This window comes from Carcharodon carcharias, chromosome 1 (assembly GCF_017639515.1).
Source record: "Carcharodon carcharias isolate sCarCar2 chromosome 1, sCarCar2.pri, whole genome shotgun sequence".
Classification (NCBI taxonomy): Eukaryota; Metazoa; Chordata; class Chondrichthyes; order Lamniformes; family Lamnidae; genus Carcharodon; species Carcharodon carcharias.
Window position 1 is genome coordinate 188,503,676 of NC_054467.1, and position 18,859 is coordinate 188,522,534.

Consider the following 18,859-nt stretch of genomic DNA (forward strand, 5'->3'; position numbering starts at 1 on the left):
TTTGGTTGGCGCAGCAATTAGTATCTGCTGTGGTAATGACAGTAGCTATTACCACACTCAGGATTGTTCAGCAAGTGCTGCCCAATTGCAGAATCATAAGTAACAGGAGACATTTTGTTTTAGGTTTTCTAAGTGTGGGCTGGTTGAGTATGGTCTGTGCTCTGGCTATTACAAACAACCAGAGGAATCGTGCTGTTTGCTATGCTTACCCAATGCTTTCTCCATGGCAACATCTTGGCCAATAAGTTAACTTACCAACCGATTTAGCACTCTTTTCTCTTGTAGTATAAATTGTTGTGATTGTTTAAAATTTGGCATGCATCTGCCCTGATGAGTACAAGACAAAAAGCTTCTGCAATATGTTTTTTTTTTAGCAAAATTCAAGTTCTGTACTAACAAGCGACTGCTCATCTCGCTTCCCCTTAAATGCTTGTTATTTGCCTCAACCACTCACTGTGGCATTCCACATTCTTACCACTATTTGGAATTCCCCACAATGGAAACACTTCCTCTACATCTACCCTTTCATTATCTTTAAGACCTTAATCAGGTCAACACTCGCTCTCTTATTTTCTAGAGAAAGGAGTCACAGTCTGTTCAGCCTTTCCCAAAAAGTATATCCTCTCAATTCTTGTATCATCCTTGTGAATTATTTTTGCACCCTCTCCAATGTCTTTATCCTTGTTATAATGTGGAGACCAGAACAGTACTGGGTGGGAGGGTGAGCTGTGACGAGGATGTTGGGGAACACAAGGTTTAGTGAGAGGCAGGAACTAAAAGAAATCAGTATTAGTAGGCAAATGGTGTTGGGGAAATTGATGGGATTGAAGGCCGATAAATCCCTGGGGCCTGATTATCTACATCCCAGAGTACTTAAGGAAGTGGTCCTAGAAATAGTGGATGCATTGGTGGTCATCTTCCAAGATTCTACAGACTCTGGAACAGTTCCTACAGATTGGAGGTTAGCTAAAGTAACCCCACTATTTAAAAAGGGAGGCAGAGAGAAAACAGGGAATTATAGACCATTCAGCCTGACGTCGGTAGTGGGGAAAATTCTACAGTCCATTATAAAAGATTTAATAGCCGAGCACGTGGAAAGCAGTGGCAAAATCGGACAGAGTCAGCATGGATTTATGAAAGGGAAATCATGCTTGACAAATCTACTGGAATTTTTCGAGGATGCAACTAGTAAAATTGATGAGAGGGAGCCAATGGATGTGGTTTATTTGGACTATTAGAAGGCTTTCGACAAAGTCCCATGTAAGAAATTGGCATGTAAAATTAAAGCGCATGGGATTGGGGGTAGTGTATTGAGATGGATAGAAAACTGGTTGGCAGACAGGAAACAAAGAGTAGGAATAAACGGGTCTTTTTCCGAATGGCAGGCGGTGACTAGTAGGGTACTGCAGGCATCGGTGCTGGGACCCCAGTTATTCACAATATATATTAATGATTTAGATGAGGGAATTAAATGTAATATCTCCAAATTTGCAGATGACACAAAGCTGGGTGGGAGGGTGAGCTGTGAGGATGATGTAGAGATGCTTCAGTGTGATTTGGACAAGCTGAGTGAGTGGGCAAATGCATGGCAGATGCAGTATAATACGGACAAATGTTAGGTTATCCATTTTGGTAGCAAAAACAGGAAGGCAGATTATTTTCTGAATGGCTATAAATTGAGAGAAGGGAATGTGCAACGAGACCTGGGTATCCTTGTACACAAGTCGCTGAAGGTAAGCATGCAGGTGCAGCAGGCAGTAAAGAAGGCAAATGGTATGTTGGCCTTCATAGCCAGAGGATTCAAGTACAGGAAAAGGGATGTTTTGCTGCAATTGTACAGGGCCTTGGTGAGACCACACCTGGAATATTGTGTGCAGTTTTGGTCTCCTTATCTGAGGAAGGATGTTCTTGCTATAGAGGGAGTGCAGTGAAGGTTTACCCGACTGATTCCTGGGATGGCGGGACTGACATATGAGGAGAGATTCAGTCGATTAGGATTATATTCACTGGAGTTCAGAAGAATGAGGGGGGGATCTCATAGAAACCTATAAAATTCTAACAGGACTAGACAGGGTAGATGCAGGAAGGATGTTCCCGATGGTGGGGGAGTCCAGAGCCAGGGGTCACAGTCTGAGGATATGGGGTAGACCATTTAGGACTGAGATGAGGAGAAATTTCTTCACCCAGAGAGTGGTGAGCCTGTGGAATGCGCTACCACAGAAAATAGTTGAGACCAAAACATTGTATGTTTTCAAGAAGGAGTTAGATATAGCTCTTGGGGCGAAAGGGATCAAAGAGTATGGGGAGAAAGCTGGAGCAGGTTATGGAGTTTGATGATCAGCCATGATCATAATGAACGGTGGAGCAGGCTCAAAGGGCCAAATGGCCTACTCCTGCTCCTAGTTTCTATGTTTCTACTCCAAGTGTAGTCTAACTAAGGCCTTGATATAAGATTAACATAGCATCTCTGTTTATCAATTCTATCATTCCAGAAATGAACCCCAGTGCTTACTTTGCTTTTTTATTGCCTCATTAACCTACATCACATTTGGTGGTTTCTGCATCTCCACGACTAGATCCCTCTGCTCTTTTACGCCACCTAGATTCCTATTATTCAAGCAGTACATGGCTTACTTATTCTTCCTTTCAAAATGCACCATCACATAGATCTATATTCAAATCATTTACCAATTTACATGTCCATTCTGCAAGTTTATTAATATCTTTCTGTATTTTGTTACATCAGTACCTGGTACTACCTGTACCTCCCAATTTGGTGTCATCCTCCAATAATGAAATTGTAATATTTTAAATCCAAATCATTCAAAGAAATTACGAACAACTGTGCCCACCGCCCCCACAACCACAAAGGACAAATTCCTGTGGAACTCCACTTCCCATCTTTGGTCAGTCTGAATAGCTAAGTTTAAACCCTACTCTTGGTCTTTAATCTCGTAATGTGAGGGCATTGTTAGTAAGTCTAGCATGTACTGACCATCCCTTGTTGCCTTACAAGATTTGATGCAACTGAATAGTTTGTTAGTTCATTTCAAAGGGCAATTAAGAGGATGTGGGACTGCTATCATATATATGTCAGACTGGGTTTCCTTTCCTAAAGGACATTGGCGAACCAGTTGGATTTTTCAATGTGAAACCAACAAATTCACTTCTATTGATACCAGCTTTTTATTTGCAAATGCAAACTGAATTAAAATTCATTGACCCATGGTAGGATTTCAATGCACATCTTCTGGATTACCAGTCCAGTAACATAACTCCTATGCTGCTATACCCCTGAATAATTGAAGAACAAGCAATACGAAAAAAACAAAAAAACAGCAGTATATGGCTCCTTTCATAAACTCAAAACATCAAAAAGACGTATCCAGCCAATGAAGTACTTTTGAAGTAAAGGCACTGTGATGATGTAGGAAAATGTGACAGCCAACTTACATGAGGCAAAGTACCACAAACAAGAATAAATAAAAAAATCAGATAATCTGCTTTGATGGTGCTAGTTGGGGGATAAATTGCGGTCAGGATATTAAAAACAGAAATAACTTACACTTATACAGCTCCTTTAATGTAGTAGAATGACTCAAGGCACTTCAAGAAGCATTGTAAAGCAAAATTTGACACTGAACCACAACAGGAGATGTGATCAAAAGTTTTTAAAGAGGTAGGTTTTATGGAGCATCTTCAAGGAATAATAAGACATAAGACTGAGAAATGTTTATCGTTTCATGGGGGAATGGCCAGCTAGGAGCTAATTTAAAAGGCAGTAACTCAAAGGTAATAATCTCTGGATTACTTAGCCAAACTGTTCCGGCACAGCTACAATGCTGGCACCTATCCAGCAACTGAAAAACTGCCCAGGTATGTCCTGTCCACAAAAAGCAGGACAAAGCCAACCTGGTCAAGTACAGCCCCATCAATCTGCTCTCCACCGTCAAAGCGATGGAAGGGGTCATCGACCGAGCTATCAAGTGGCACTTACTCAGCAATATCCTGCTCAATGACGCTCAGTTTGGATTCTGCTGGGGCCACAGCTCCTGACTTCATTACAGCTTTTATACAAACATGTGCAGAAGTGAGATGAGAGGGACTGGCTTTGACATCAAGGCAACATTTGACCGAGTATAGCGTCAAGCAGCCCTAGCAAAACTGGAGTAAATGAGAATCAGTGGGAAAATTCTCCAATGGTTGGAGTCATTCCTAGCCTAAAGGAAAATGGTTGTGGTTGTTGGAGATCATTCATCTCAATCCCAGGACATTGCTGCAGGAGTTCCTCAGGGTAGTGTCCTTGGCTCAATCAGCTAACATTCCTTCCATAATAAGGTCAGAAGTGGGGATGTTCGCTGATGATTGCACAATGTTCAGTACCATTCTTGACTCCTCAGATACTGAAGCAGACTGTGCCCATATGCAGCAAGGCCTGGACAACGTTCCAGCTTGGGCTGCTAAGTGACAAGTAACATTCACGCCACATAAATGCCAGGCAATGACCATCTCTAACAAGAGAGAATCCAACCATCTCTCCTTGACATTCAATGACATTACCATTGCTGAATCCTCCGCCATCAACATCTTGGGATTAAAGTTGACCAGGACTGAACTGGACCAGCCATATTAATACCGTGGCTATGAGAGCAGGTCAGAGGCTGGGAATTCGTGGGAGAGCAATTCAGCTCCTGACTGCCCAAAGCCTGTTCACCATCTGCAAGGCACAAGTCAGAAGTGTGATGGAATACTGTCCACTTGTCTGGATGAGTGCAGCACTCAAGGTCAATACCATCCACGGCAAAGCAGCCCACTTGATTGGCACCGTTTTTGCCACCTTCAACATCCACTCCCTCCACCACCGACGTATAGTGTCAGCAGTGTGTACCATCTACAAGATGCAGTGCAGGAACTCACCAAGGCTCCTTCGACAGCACCTTCCAATCCCACAGCCTCTACGACCTAGAAGGACAAGGGCAGCAGATAGATATGAACACCAGCACCTGCAAATTCTCCTCCAAGCCAAACATCATCCTAACTTGGAACTATATCACCGTCCCTTCACTGTTGTGGGGTCAAAGTCTTGAAACTCCCTCCCTAACTACATTATGGTTGTTTTTTTTAAATACTTTCACAGGATGTGATCATCGCAGGCTAGGCCAGCATTCATTATCCATCCCAGTTGCCCTTGGGAAGGAGGTGGTGAGCTGCTGCCTTGGACCGCTACAATCCATGTAGTGTTGGTACACCACAGTTAGGGAGGAAGTTCCAGGATTTTGACCCATCAACAGTGAAGGAACGACAATATAGTTCCAAGTCCATGGTGTGTGACTTACAGTGGAACATGCAGATGGTGGGGTTCCCATACATCTGCTGCCCTTGTACTACCAGATGGTAGAGGACATGAGATTGGAAGGTGGCTGCAGTGCATTTTGTAGATGGTACACATTATTGCCACCATGAGGTGGTGCAGGGAGTACTGTTGAAGGTGGTGAATGGGATGCCGGTCAAGTAGGCTGCCTTGTCCTGGATGGTGTCAAGCTTCTTGAGTGTTGTTAGAGCTGCACTCATCCAAGCAAGTGGGGAGTATTCCATCACACTCCTAACTTGTGCCTTGTAGATGGTGGACAGGCTTGGGAAGTCAGGAGGTGAGTTACTCTGCACAGAATTCCCAACCTCTGTCCTGCTCCTGTAACCACAGTATTTATATGGCTGATCCAGTTCAATTTCTAGTCAATGGTAACCCCCAGGGTGTTGACAGTGGGGAATTCAGCGATGGGTAATGCCACTGAATATCAACAAGCGATGGTTGGATTCTCTCTTGTTGAAAAAGGTGAGAGACTGGCTGTGTGGCGCGAATGTTACTTGCCCATTTGTCAGCCCAAGCCTGAATGTTTTCCAGGTCTTGCTGCATATGAACATGGACTTCCTCAGTATCTGAGGAGTCATGAATGGTGTTGATCATTGTGCAATCATCAGCAGAAATGCCCATTTCTGACCTTATGATAAAGGGAAGGTCATTGATGAAGGTGGTTGGGCCTGGTACACTACCCTGAGGAACACCTGCAGTGATGTCCTGAGACCGAGATGACTGACCTCCAATAACCACAGCTATCTTCCTTTGTGCTAGGTATGACTCCAACCAGTGGAGAGATTTCCTGCTGATTCCAATTAACTCCAGTTTTGCTAGGGCTCCTTGATGCCACACTCTGTCAAATACTGCCTTGGTGTCATGGGCAGTTACTCTCACCTACCTCTGGAGCTCAGCTCTTTTGTCCAAGTTTGGGCTAAGGCTGTAATAAAGTTGGGAGCTTGATGGCTCTGGCGGGGCCCAAACTGTGCATCAGTGAGCAGATTATTGATGAGTAAGTAACATTTGATAGCATTGTCGACAACCCCTTCCATCACTTTGCTGATGTGGTATACCTATGCCACCTGGACTGCAGTGGTTCAATTAGGCAGCTCACGACCACCTTCTCAAAGGCAAATGGGGATGGGCAATAAAAATGCTGGCCTAGGCAGCAACACCCACGTCCCATGAAAGAATAAGAAATAAATTACAATCTGAGACACAAGCAAATTGGCATACGGTAAATAAGATCAGAGAGTTGAATGCTTGGCTGAAAGAATGGTATGGTAGAAATGGGACACCATTCATGCAGCACCAGTACTGGGGAAAGTGGGAGCTCTACCATTGGGACAGCCTTTATATGAACCGCACTGGGACCAGTGTCATAGTGAATCATATAACTGGAGCTACAGAGAAGGCTTTAAACTAAATAATGAGGAGTGTGGGGGGAAGGTTGCACATGATTAGAGATTTGCAAAATTGAAGAACGATGACAGGGCATAGCGCGGGCATCAATACAGGTAATGATAAATAGAGTGTGACAGGAAGGGACAGGGCATACAAACATAAGACTGCACCAGCAAAATGCTAAGAAGATGATTTTACAGTTTATCTAAATGTGCACAGCATTTGTAATAAGATGAATGAATTGATAATATAAATAGAAACAAAATGAGTATATGATGGCTATTAGAGACAGAGTGCTATATTTTCATGGAGTAGGAATGACTCCAGAGACCTTTAAAAATGGCAGGTGGGACCCAAATGTAGAAGTTCTACCCCATTTCCAGCCGATGCGATTTTTGCCACTAGCAGAAAGGGGGTGGACAGTGAATTGTACAGGTGTGAAACACAAATTTGTGGGGCCATTTGAAAATAGTGCTGAGTTCAAACACACTACATTTTCATTGTTCCAAGGGCCTTAACCTGCAGAGTGGGAGTCATGGATTTATGGAGGAGACATAACCCTCTTGAAGGATTGAGAAGATCTGTTTAAGTGCCTTGATTTGAAGTTACTTAAATCCCTAGCCTTTTCACAGCAGAAAAAACTAGATGGCAGCTGTCTACTGGAGTGAAACAAAGTACACGCTGTTAAGTATACTGATTGATAGGTTATCTGGTCTATCTTAGAAAAAACATTACCATCTGTTCCCACAGGTCAAGAGACTTAATTGTTGACATTTTCCAAGGACTGTTATAACAGCTGAGCCCATTAAAAATGATTGTCCGAACTTCTAAAGGTCCAAATGCACTTATCCCAGCAGGGAGGCTGAGTTACAATTTAGGTGGAGATAAGAAATAAAGAAGGAAGTCACTGGCGGAAATAGTTTATAGGCCCCCTGAGAGCAGTTACACAGTAGGACAATCAACAAATATTGGGGTCTTGGAAGAAAGGTACTGCAATAATTGTGGGCAATTTTAATCCTCGTATAGATTGGACAAATTAAATTGGCAAAGGTAGCCTGGAGGATAAGTTCATAGAATGCATTCAGGACAGTTTCTTAGAACAAGGTGATATACTGAAAACAACCAGGGAACAGGCTATTTTAGACCGAGTAATGTTTAATGAGACAGGATTAATTCATGACCCCATTGTAAAGGATCCTCAAGATAAGAATGATCATAACATGATAGAATTTCACATTCAGTTTGAGGATGAGAAATGTAGGTCTGAAACTAGAGTCTAAAACTTAAAGGCAGGCAATAGCAAGGGTATAAAGACAGAGTTGGTTAAAGTAGAGTGGGAAAATTGGTTAAAAGGTAAGACAATAGAGAAGCAGTGGAAGATGTTTAAGGAGATACTTTGTAACTCTAAACAAAGATGTATTCCATTGAGAAAGAAAGGGTGGGATTTTCCGCACCCGCCTTCTACTGCAATCTTTCGATCCCGCCGCAAGTCAATGAATTTTTGGCTGGGGCGCCATCTCATCCACGGCGGGTCCTGCCCGCAACAGGGCCAGAAAATTCCGGCCAAAGACTCTGAGAAGAGTGCACCATCCATCCTAACTAAGGAAGTTAAGGATGGCAACAAATTAAAAGGAAAGACATACAATTCTGTAAAGATTCATGATAGGCCAGAAGATTGGGAATATTTTTGAAATTAGCAAAAGATGACAAAATGACAATAAAGAGGGAAACACTGGAGTATGGCAGCTCACCACCACCTTCTCAAGGGCAATTAGGGATGGGCAATAAATGCTGGCCTAGCCAGTGATGCCCACATCCCGTAAATGAATTTTAAAAAAGTGCAAAGATAATGGATGCAAAATTCCTGGAAAGGTCCCAGCAGATAGGAAAACCGCAAATGTAACACTTCTAGGGTGGGCAGGAAGCTATAGGCCAGTTAACTTAACATCTGTCATTGGGAAAATGCTAGAATCCATTATTAAGGAGGTAGCAGCAGGACACTTATCAGGCAGAAACAACATGGTTTTGTGAAAGGGAATTCTGTTTGACAACTCTATCAGAGCTCTTTGAGGAAGTAACAAGAAAGCTGGATAAAGGGGAACCGGTAGATGTACTGTATTTGGATTTCCAAAAGGCATTTGATACGGTGTCATGTAAAAGCTTACTGCACAAGGTAAGAGTTCACGGTGATGGGGGTGATATATTAGCATGGATAGAGGATTGCCTAACTAACAGGAAACAGAGTCGGAATAAATGGATAATTTTCAACTTGGCAAATTGTAGCAAGTGGAGTGCCACAGGGATCCGTGCTGGGGCCTCAACTATTTACAATCTATATTAATGACTTAGATGAAGGGACCAACTGTATTGTAGCCAAATTTGCTGATGACACAAAGATAGGTAGGAAAGCAAGTTTTGAGAGGGACACAAAGAATTTGTAAAGGGATATAAATAAGTTAAGTGAGTGGGCAAAAATTTGGCAGATAGAGCATAATGTGGAAAAAAGTGACTTTGTCCACTTTGGTAAGACGAATAGCAAAGCAGAATATTATTTAAATAGAGAGAGACTGCAAAATGCTGTTATATAGAGGGATCTGGGTATCCTTATACATGAATCATAAAAAGTTAGCATGCAGGTACAGCGAGCAATTAAGAAAGCAAATGGAATGTTGGTCATTATTGCAAGAGGGTTGGAATATAAAAATAAGGAATTCTTGCTACAACTGTACAGGGCATTGTTGACACCACAGCTGAAGTGTTGTGTGGAGTTTTGGTCTCCTTATTTCAGGAAGGATATGTCTGGATTGTAAGCAGTTCAGAGAAAGTTCTTCTAGGCTGATTCCTGAGATGAAGGGGTTGGCTTATGAGGAAAGCTTGAGCAGGATGGGTCTATACTCATTGGAGTTAAAAAGAATGAGGGGTGATCTTCAGAATCACACAGTACAGAAGAGGCCCTTCGGCCCATTGAGTCTGCACCGACACGTGAAAAACACCTGACCTACCTACCTAATCCCATTTACCAGCACTTGGCCCATAGCCTTGAATGTTATGACATACCAAGTGCTCATCCAGGTACTTTTTAAAGGATGTGAGGCAACCCGACTCCACCACCCTCCCAGGCAGTGCATTCCAGACCGTCACCGCCCTCTGGGTAAAAACGTTTTTCCTCACAACCCCCCTAAACCTCCTGCTCCTCACCTTGAACTTTTGTCCCCTCGTGACAGACCCTTCAAGTAAGGGGAATAGCTGCTCCCTATCCACCCTGTCCATGTCCCTCAGAATGTTATACACCTCGATCAGGTCGCCCCTCAGTCTTTTCTGCTCCAACGAAAACAACCCAAGTCAATACAACCTCTCTCCATAACTTACATGTTTCATCCCAGGCAACATTCTGGTGAATCTCCTCTGCACCCCCTCCAGTGCAATCACATCCTCTCTATAATGTGGCGACCAGAACTGCACATAGTACTCCAGCAGTGGCCTCACCAAGGTTCTATACAACTCCAACATGCCCTCCCTACTTTTGTAATCTATGCCTCGATTGATAAAGGCAGGTGTCCCAAATGCCTTTTTCACCACCCCACTAACATGCCCCTCCGCCTTCAGAGATCTATGGACACATACACCAAGGTCCCTTTGTTCCTTAGAACTTCCTAGTGTCATGCCATTCATTGAATACTTCCTTGTCAAATTACTCCTTCCAAAGTGTATCACCTCACACTTTTCAGGGTTAAATTCCATCTGCCATTTATCTGCCCATTTGACCATCCCGTCTATATCTTCCTGCAGCCCAAGACAATCAACCTCACTCTTAACCACCTGGCCAATCTTTGTGACATCTGCAAACTCACTAATCCTACCCCCAACATAGTCATCCATGTCATTTATATAAATGATGAATAATAGGGGACCCAGCACAGATCCCTGTGGTACGCCACTGGACACGGGCTTCAAATGTTTTAGATTCTGAAGGAGCTAAGCAGGGTAGATGCTGAGGGAATGTTTCCCCTCGTGCAAGAATCTAGAACTAGGGGGTACAGTTTCAAAACATTTAAGATGCAGATGAGGAGGAATTTCTTCTCTGAGAGGGTCTTTGGAATTCTCTTTCACAGTCTTCCCAATGTTTAATTGAAGTAAATTTCAGCTCATCCAGTACTGGGTGTCAGATAAGCAGTCTGATAATTTAGCAACAAAGGAGTCATTGAAATAGGCAGTGGTGAAGTAGAATTGGGTGCTGTCAGCATACATGTAAAAACTAATGTTCTACTTTTAGTGATGTTGCCAAGGGCCTCATGAGCCTACAGCGGTAATGGTGCAGGAGCAGGAAGAAAAACCATTGCAAGTGATACTCTGGATATGCTTAGATCGATAAGAATGAAACTAGGTAAGAGCAGTCCCACCCAGCTGCACAACAGCAGACAGACTCTGGAGGGGGACGGTGTGGTCGTTCATGTTAAAGGCTACAGACAGATTGAGAAGGGCAAGGAGAGGAGTTTACCTTTGTCACTGTCACGTAGGATGCCATTTTTTACGCAATTTTACTTCTACGAAGTATTGCCATGAAAAAACTAAAGTAGGAAAAATATTGCAGATGATATGATCAGAAACCAAATGATGAGGAAGGAAAATTACAACCTCATTCAAAAAGGTTTACATTTTTCAGGCCGAATAGGTGCCAGATGTAATACACTGTAGATACATTAGTAAGGGAGCAAGTAAAGAAGAGGAAACGTGTGCTGAATGAAACATATCCTGGTCTTCAGCTGCATGTCATAAAGCCAGGAAACAATAATACTGTGCTCAACTGTTATAAAAATGCAATTAGGATACAGTGTTGCAATTAATAGAAGTGTTAATAAGCTACCAAGAAAAGCCATTAAAGGAGATATTATTAAATGGTTTAGAAGACCAAAGGATCAGTTTGTAGAGAGAGCTTTTTCCCCCCCAAGGTATTTTTGCAAAATGCGAGTTAAAAAGGTATTTTGAATCACTTTCAAGCCACCTTACCTCATCAGATTGCCGAATGCACTTCAGTGGTATCCATACATTGCCCACCATTGTATCCCAGATTAGCCCTTTGTTCCAGACTTCAACGATTAAACCAAGTTCCAATCGGCTGATCTCACTGTGGAAGACAAAATTAATGCATCATTAAATCAGAAATGCTATTACAACGCACTCTTTGCAAAGTGAAACAAACTATTGTCAGAACCCAGCTACACCTTTCAGTGTGCAAAAAGCATTTTTATCTGTATGAAGCAGTTTTGCTGGAGTTGAAAGTTGATCTAGATCACAAAGTTAGAGACAACCTCAGAAAAGCTGATAACTGACAACTGGCCCTGAATATATATCTTGTGGCACTCAAAAGCCAACAGTACATCAGAAATGGAAAGGTCATAACTCAAGCTGCAGGTCACACCCAATTTTTTTTTATCACTTTCATTGTAGTCAAAAAATCCTAAAGTACACTGTAACAGTTTGCAGGAAAGATGCATATTATAATTGCAGAAGGAGAATGTGAGTACTCAAGGTGAGATTTATTTTCAGGGGGAAGGGCCTTTCATATCAAAGGTTCACATTTTTCACACTTTTTTATGGCATTTCTGACATTTCAGACCCTATGATAATTACCTGTTCAAAGTCAGAACTAGATTTTCCTGGAAAGGTTGGAAATATTTTAAGTACAGAATTAAAAGCAATAATACAGGCATCATTATAATTTGCAACTGACAATTCAGTTCTGATCACCACCCATGTCTGGAGATGACCTTTTGGATTTATTTTGATTATTGTCAATCCTTATATTTCCCTTTCAATTTTGACTTTTGCAGTTCATTTTTCTCAGATATGGGTTGAAAAGCTGACTGCTGATATGAATGCACAATGAATTATTTTACAGTTCATTGACTGTTGTTGTGTAGACAAAGGAGATAGCATTTCATGAATATCAAGATTCCAAAACTGGTTAATTTGCTTTAGTTGAGCAAAGTCTATTAGCCTGGGCACCAATAATTTCTTCCTAAACAAAAACAGAATTACCTGAAAAAACTCAGCAGGTCCGGCAGCATTGGCGGAGAAGAAAAGAGTTGACGTTTCAAGTCCTCATGACCCTTCAACAGAACAAGGGTCATGATGACTCGAAACGTCAACTCTTTTCTTCTCCACCGATGCTGCCAGGCCTGCTGAGTTTTCCAGGTAATTCTGTTTTGGTTTTGGATTTCCAGCATCCACAATAATTTCTTCCTGTTCTTCAAATAGCATCATGTCACCTTTTAACATCGTCCCGAACCACTTGAACAGATAAAATGGATTTAATTATCATTTAATACACGGCCATACTGAAAATGGAGCACCCATGCCCTAGAATGAAGCTTAAATCCATAACTTTCTATCTCATAGTTGAGTGTGCTACCAATCTGACAAGTTGACATATTAGTGCCATGTACCTCAGGACGTGGCTTGGTTGTCAACACTCTCACCTCTGATTCAGAAGGTTGTGGTTTCAAGCCCCAATCCTTGAGCACAAAAATCTAAGTTGACACTCCAGTGCAGTACTTAGGGAATGTTGCATTGTCAGTGGTGCCGTCTTTCAAATGAGACATTACGTTGAGGCTACATCTAATCTCAGATGGATGTAAAATATGCCATGGCACTATTTTGGAAGAAGATCGGGGGAGTTATCTCTCGTGTCCTTTATCCCTCAATCAAAGTCACAAAAACAAATAATTTGATCTTTGTCACATAGTTAGTTGTTTGACCTTGCTGTGTGTAAATTGGCTGTCACGTGTGATTACACTTCAAAAGTATTTCATTTGTTATAAAGTACTTTGGAATATTCTGAGGTTCTAAAAGGTGCTATGTGAACGCAAGTCATTCCTTCTTTATAATAATAGTTATCTGCACTGGGGCTATTGCAGAACAAAGACTTTCATCCCACTGGACACTTGGAACAGGATTTGTTTTCCGAATTTTCTTTTGGTGAGATAGGCCAGGATTTTCCCCTCGGCGATTTGGGGGTGGGGCCCGGTCGCTGAGGGGAAAATGATGTGGGATGACGCTGGGAGGAATCCCCGACGTCATCCTGGTCCATTTAAATTTTTAGGAAAGCAGGCGGACAGTGAAATTAGCTGTCCTCCCGCTGACCTGTCAATGGCAATTGAGGCCATTGACAGGCTAATTAAAGTGATTAAAGACCTGCCCAGCCAACCTTAAGGCTGGAGGGCAGGCCAGGAGCCCCAGCATGCTGCAGAGTATTCATAAAACTTTATCCACTGGCGGGATGAAGTTTCATGTCCGTTTTGTAAAAAATTAATAAAGTTTGTGTTCTTTATTAACATCTTGTGTGACATTGTCACTTTAGGGGGACATGTTCATAATTATTTAATGTTTCTATTTTAAAATTTTTTTCTCTAAGGACGTTGCCTGAGGGAGAAGTGCATTCTTTCGCGAAAGAGCACACTTTGACAGATGGGGATTCCCCCCACCACCCCCCCCCCCCCCGAACAGGAAGCGCATAGCGCTTCCTGATGGGGATGCCGCTGGGCGGGCCTTAATTGGCCCAACCACTTAAAATGGTGGCGGGCCCCGTTTCAGTGGTGGGGGTCTGCTGGCCGCCTGCGCCAAGCTGGTGGGGCCCACACGCCATCTGAGGGCAAAATTCTGCCCAGTCATCTGACATTACTTGAAAGTTGCCATATTTTATTTGTATCTCTAAACCACTGATGACTGCATGCACTTTAACTTCCACTTGCCTGAAATGTAACTTATGCACATCCTATTCCCACAACGACATACACAATTTACCTAAATTAAGGAGAACATAGGCGCTGCTTACCAATAGTGAAGTGACTAAAACTACACTGTTTACCAGGACTGGTGGAATTCATGGTGTGTAACCAGCTAGGGTTATTCTACCAGCAGGGCACTGCTTCCAGCATTGTCTGAAGCTCAATGGAAAGCATTCAGAATTCCAGTAACAGGTGTACCTCTCAAGGTCCCATTGCCAATAATCCGAGTTGGCTAGTGCAAAGGAAGAACAAACTTGATTTTATGTAGAAGTACCACGAATCTTTCATAAATATCTACAACAGGCACTCTGAAATCATTTTTTAGAAGGTTATCAAATATAATCATGAAAGGCTCTATTAAATTGGGGAACAGTGGACATTATTATATTCCTGTGAAGCACCTTGGGAGTTTTACGATTTTTTTGTTCATTCACGGGATGTGGACATCGTTGGCTAGGCCAGCATTTATTGCCCATCCTTAATTGCCCTTGTTCAGAGGGCATTTAAGAGTCAACCTGGGAGTCTGGAGTCACATGTAAGTAAGGGCGGCAGATTTCCTTCCCTAAAGGACATTAGTGAGTTTTTACAGCAGTATGGTTTCTATGACAATTGACAATGGTCTTGTGGTTGTCTTTAGACTTTTAATTCCAGATTTTTATCGAATTCAAATTTCACCATCCCACCATGGTGGGATTCAAACCCAGGTACCCAGAGCATTACCCTTGGTCTCTGGAATTGTCCAGTGACAATAACACTATGCCACCACTTCCCCAGGTCCTACATAAATATCATTTGTTATTGTGTCACTTTATTTTTCAAGACAAATGGACTCAGTGGATAAAATTCATGAAACCTATAGACAACCTCAAGAGAAGCTTAGCTCAGAGTTTTCATGACTTAAATGGGACTATTCAATCTGCTCTCACCAGAGCTTTAACCCACTGAGCCTATGTCCAGCCCTCACTGGGTTTACAACAATTGCACATGTCACTGCTTGTCACAACAGTAGCAATGTGCTGCATCAATGCAACTGTCTTCCAAAGCCAGCATAGCAAGGCACAGGGCAGCTTTGGTCTGGGTCAAGTAGGCATTGGGCATGTAAGCAAATGCGATACTGGAAGCAGGACCTTTAAGGACATAGATTAGTGATACAAGTGTCACATCACTCCATGAAGGCTGCATAATATAACCTCAGTCACAAACTGAAGTATCACCACGCAGGAATAAGTGGTTGTGATCATGTATGAAGATCATTTTGGACACAAGGGTTGGTGACAGTGATAAGAGGTAACTGTAACAGTACAGTACAATGAAAGGACAGCATGGTAGCAAATGTATATGTTTCTGGCAATTCAGTATGTTTTATGTATCTTTTCTAGGGAGGCCTTCTATTAGCCCTCTTATAAGGTGACTAATGTTTGTTAATAGTCCTCTCCAAGAAAGGAGATTAGAAGTGTTATAGGTTAGATGAATGGTTATCTGAGAGCAAGATAAGGGATATGAGTGGATCTATTGTGGCAGGCAGATGGAGAATACTCACTTTGAGGGAAGTTGGTGGCCGATCGCATGTGCTGCTGGAAGCAAGGCACCAATGCCCACTAGCTCCTGAGGTTCTTCATCTTGAGAGGAGATTAGTTTCCAGCATCTGCACTCCTCTAATTTTGGCCTCTTGAACGCTCTTGATTTTAATCGCTTCACCATAAGTGACTATGCCATTAGCTGCCAAGGCCCTAAACTCTGAAATTCTCAGCAAGTTTTACAATGTATCTTTAATTGCTCATAAATTACAGTTTCGAAGTTAAGGAAATCACTCTCAGCTAAAAGAGCTTTGCAGAATTATGTTCCTGCGTGACCTTTCATGTTTCCAATCTTTTCCTACCTGTGGGCCAACCATGCTCAGCACTGACCCCTTTACAGCGGAAATGATTTTTTAGGGAGGGTTAATTGGTGGAAACACAAGGAAATTTTGGGGCACATATCACCACACTCTTCAGTTCAGTTAAATTCAAAATGAGCTTCCAGTTAGGTGTTCACAGCAAGGAAATTGCAGTGGCCATTTTTAGATGTGGAGTTTCAGCATAAGGCTTCTATGTCCCATTTTGTTTGTCAAAATGCCTCTATGCCACTCAAAAATCAGCAGTTTTCTTAAGAAAAATACAGAGCAGTGAATCTGCCTTCAATCTTTAGGCGCATCTTCAAGCTAGCCAACACAATTCAAGTAGAGTTCCAATAGCGCGCCTTTAACAAGGATAAATGGTTGATTGGCAGGCTGCATTTTATGATCTGTCCATTGTCAAACTCAGCCCTTAAAACAAACCCAGTATTTTCTGTCCAATAAGCTGTAGCAAAACTACAACTTGTGCTTATATAGGACATCTAACATCATATAAACCATCCCAAAGAGCTTTACAAGGATTATCGATCAAAATCTAACACCAAGCCACATAAGGAGATATTAAAAGAAGCTACTTGACCAAAGCTTCGGTCAAAGAGGTAGATTTTAAAGGGTGTCTTAAAGGAGGTAAGAGAGATAGGGAGGTGGAGAGATTTAGAGATGGAGCCTGTCAAAATAATTAATTAATGAAACATGTTAAATAACAAAAGGGAAGAGAAATGCAGCTGTTGGGAATTTGAAATCCAAACAGATAATACTGGAAACACTTGTTATGAAAGTCGAACCTACCTTTATGTTGAAAGAGATCGGGGATTTCAACTCCCAACAAACCTCGGGCTTTCCACACATGTGCAGACCAATAGCATGTGCAGTTTGGCAGTGTAAGTTCTTTGGGCCAAGGATGAGCTCATGGCAATGGTATAGAGAAGAAAGATGGCTCAAGAGCTAGGTCAAGTGACCAGGAGTGAAGCACCATGAAGACTAGAGTCCCAGGCAGGGGACAGGGAGAGGTCCAAAAAGAAGAATCCCAGAGAGAGGACAGAGACAGGGAAAGGCCCCAGTTCAGTTAAGAGAGAAGCAGAGAAACAAGCCCCAAACAGGAAAAGGACTGTGGAGAGCAGACTTTAAGTGAAGAAGGCAGCCAAAGGCTGGTGACTCTGTGCTGCAGGCCACTGGGGCAAAGCTACCCAATTGGAGCAGTAGTCTATTTCTCAGCATGGCTGAAGAGCTGAAGATGTGCTTAAGAGCTGGTGCTTGAGTGCATACTTGGGAACCCAGGGGAGCTGAATCTTGGGAGATGATAACGAAACCCCGTGAGGTAGGCCGGTCGAGTTGAAACGACTTTTGGGGAGAATTCCAAGGCCAGATTTTCGAAGATGAAGATTGGAATCCCTTGTGAGAGAGATGGAGTTTCAGTGAGATTGGTTGGCTCAGTTAAAAGCAAAATACTGCGGATGCTGGAAATCTGAAATAAGAACAGAAAATGCTGGAAAAACTCAGTAGGTCTGACAGCTTCTGTGGAGAGAGAAACAGAGTTAACATTTCAAGTCTGTGTGAATCTTCTTCAGAGCAAAAGAGATAGAAAGGTGATGAAATTTAGACTGTTTAAGAGCAGAACAAGGGTCAGCACTCTGTGAAAGAACAAGATGGAACAAATAATAGATGGCCCTTTGAGGGGTGGTGGTTGACTGTGTTACTGACATCTGAGGGGGTGGTTGAGAAATCCATTTGACATTTGTGTGTGTTGCATTCGACCACAGTTTGCCTGTTAATTTACATGTACCTCATATTAACCCTGAACGTTACAATATAAGATCGATATTGTAAATTGTTTTAGCTTTTTGCCCTTGTACAGTAAAGTTTATTTTTGTTTGTTCAAAACCTTTGTTCAAAAATCACTGAGCAAGTGACTTGAATCTCAAACTTTATCTACTTTAAACAAAAGGTTATTGATCCCTAACTGGATCTTACCAACAACTTGAGGATCTGGCCTAGAATCATAACACACTCAACAGATGAGCAGCATCTGTGTAGAGTACAGGTCAGTTAACGTTTCAGTGTGGACACTTGGTCAAAACACTTCTGTAGTTAAATGATTAAATCACTCTTAAATCATTTGTTCTCTCAGATATTGCCTGACCTGCAGCATTTTCAGATTTTCTGTTTTTGTTCCTGTCACATAAACATCTGTCCTTACTAAGAAAGTAATATATGGGGCTTACTTGTTACTGAAAATTTTAAGTCGAAAGAAGAATGCAAAAGGAATATTAGACAAGAAAAGCTGAGCAAAATAAATGCTGCACACAAGAACATAAGAATTAGGTGCAGGAGTAGGCCATTTGGCCTCTCGAGCCTGCTCCACTACTCAATAGGATCATGGCTGACTTGATTGTGGCCTCAATTCCACTTACCTTTCAGCTC

At 42.2% G+C, this 18,859-nt stretch overlaps 1 protein-coding gene across 3 annotated transcripts in view; it reads right to left on the reverse strand.

Moving 5' to 3' along the window:
• Positions 1-18,859, reverse strand: part of LOC121277368 (protein unc-13 homolog B-like) — a 710,648-nt gene that overhangs the window by 364,697 nt on the left and 327,092 nt on the right. For all 3 annotated transcript variants that reach the window (XM_041186756.1, XM_041186790.1, XM_041186765.1), the window contains one exon: positions 11,765-11,882. In XM_041186756.1, the coding sequence (XP_041042690.1) occupies positions 11,765-11,882 (118 nt within the window). The remainder of the gene's footprint in view (positions 1-11,764; positions 11,883-18,859) is intronic.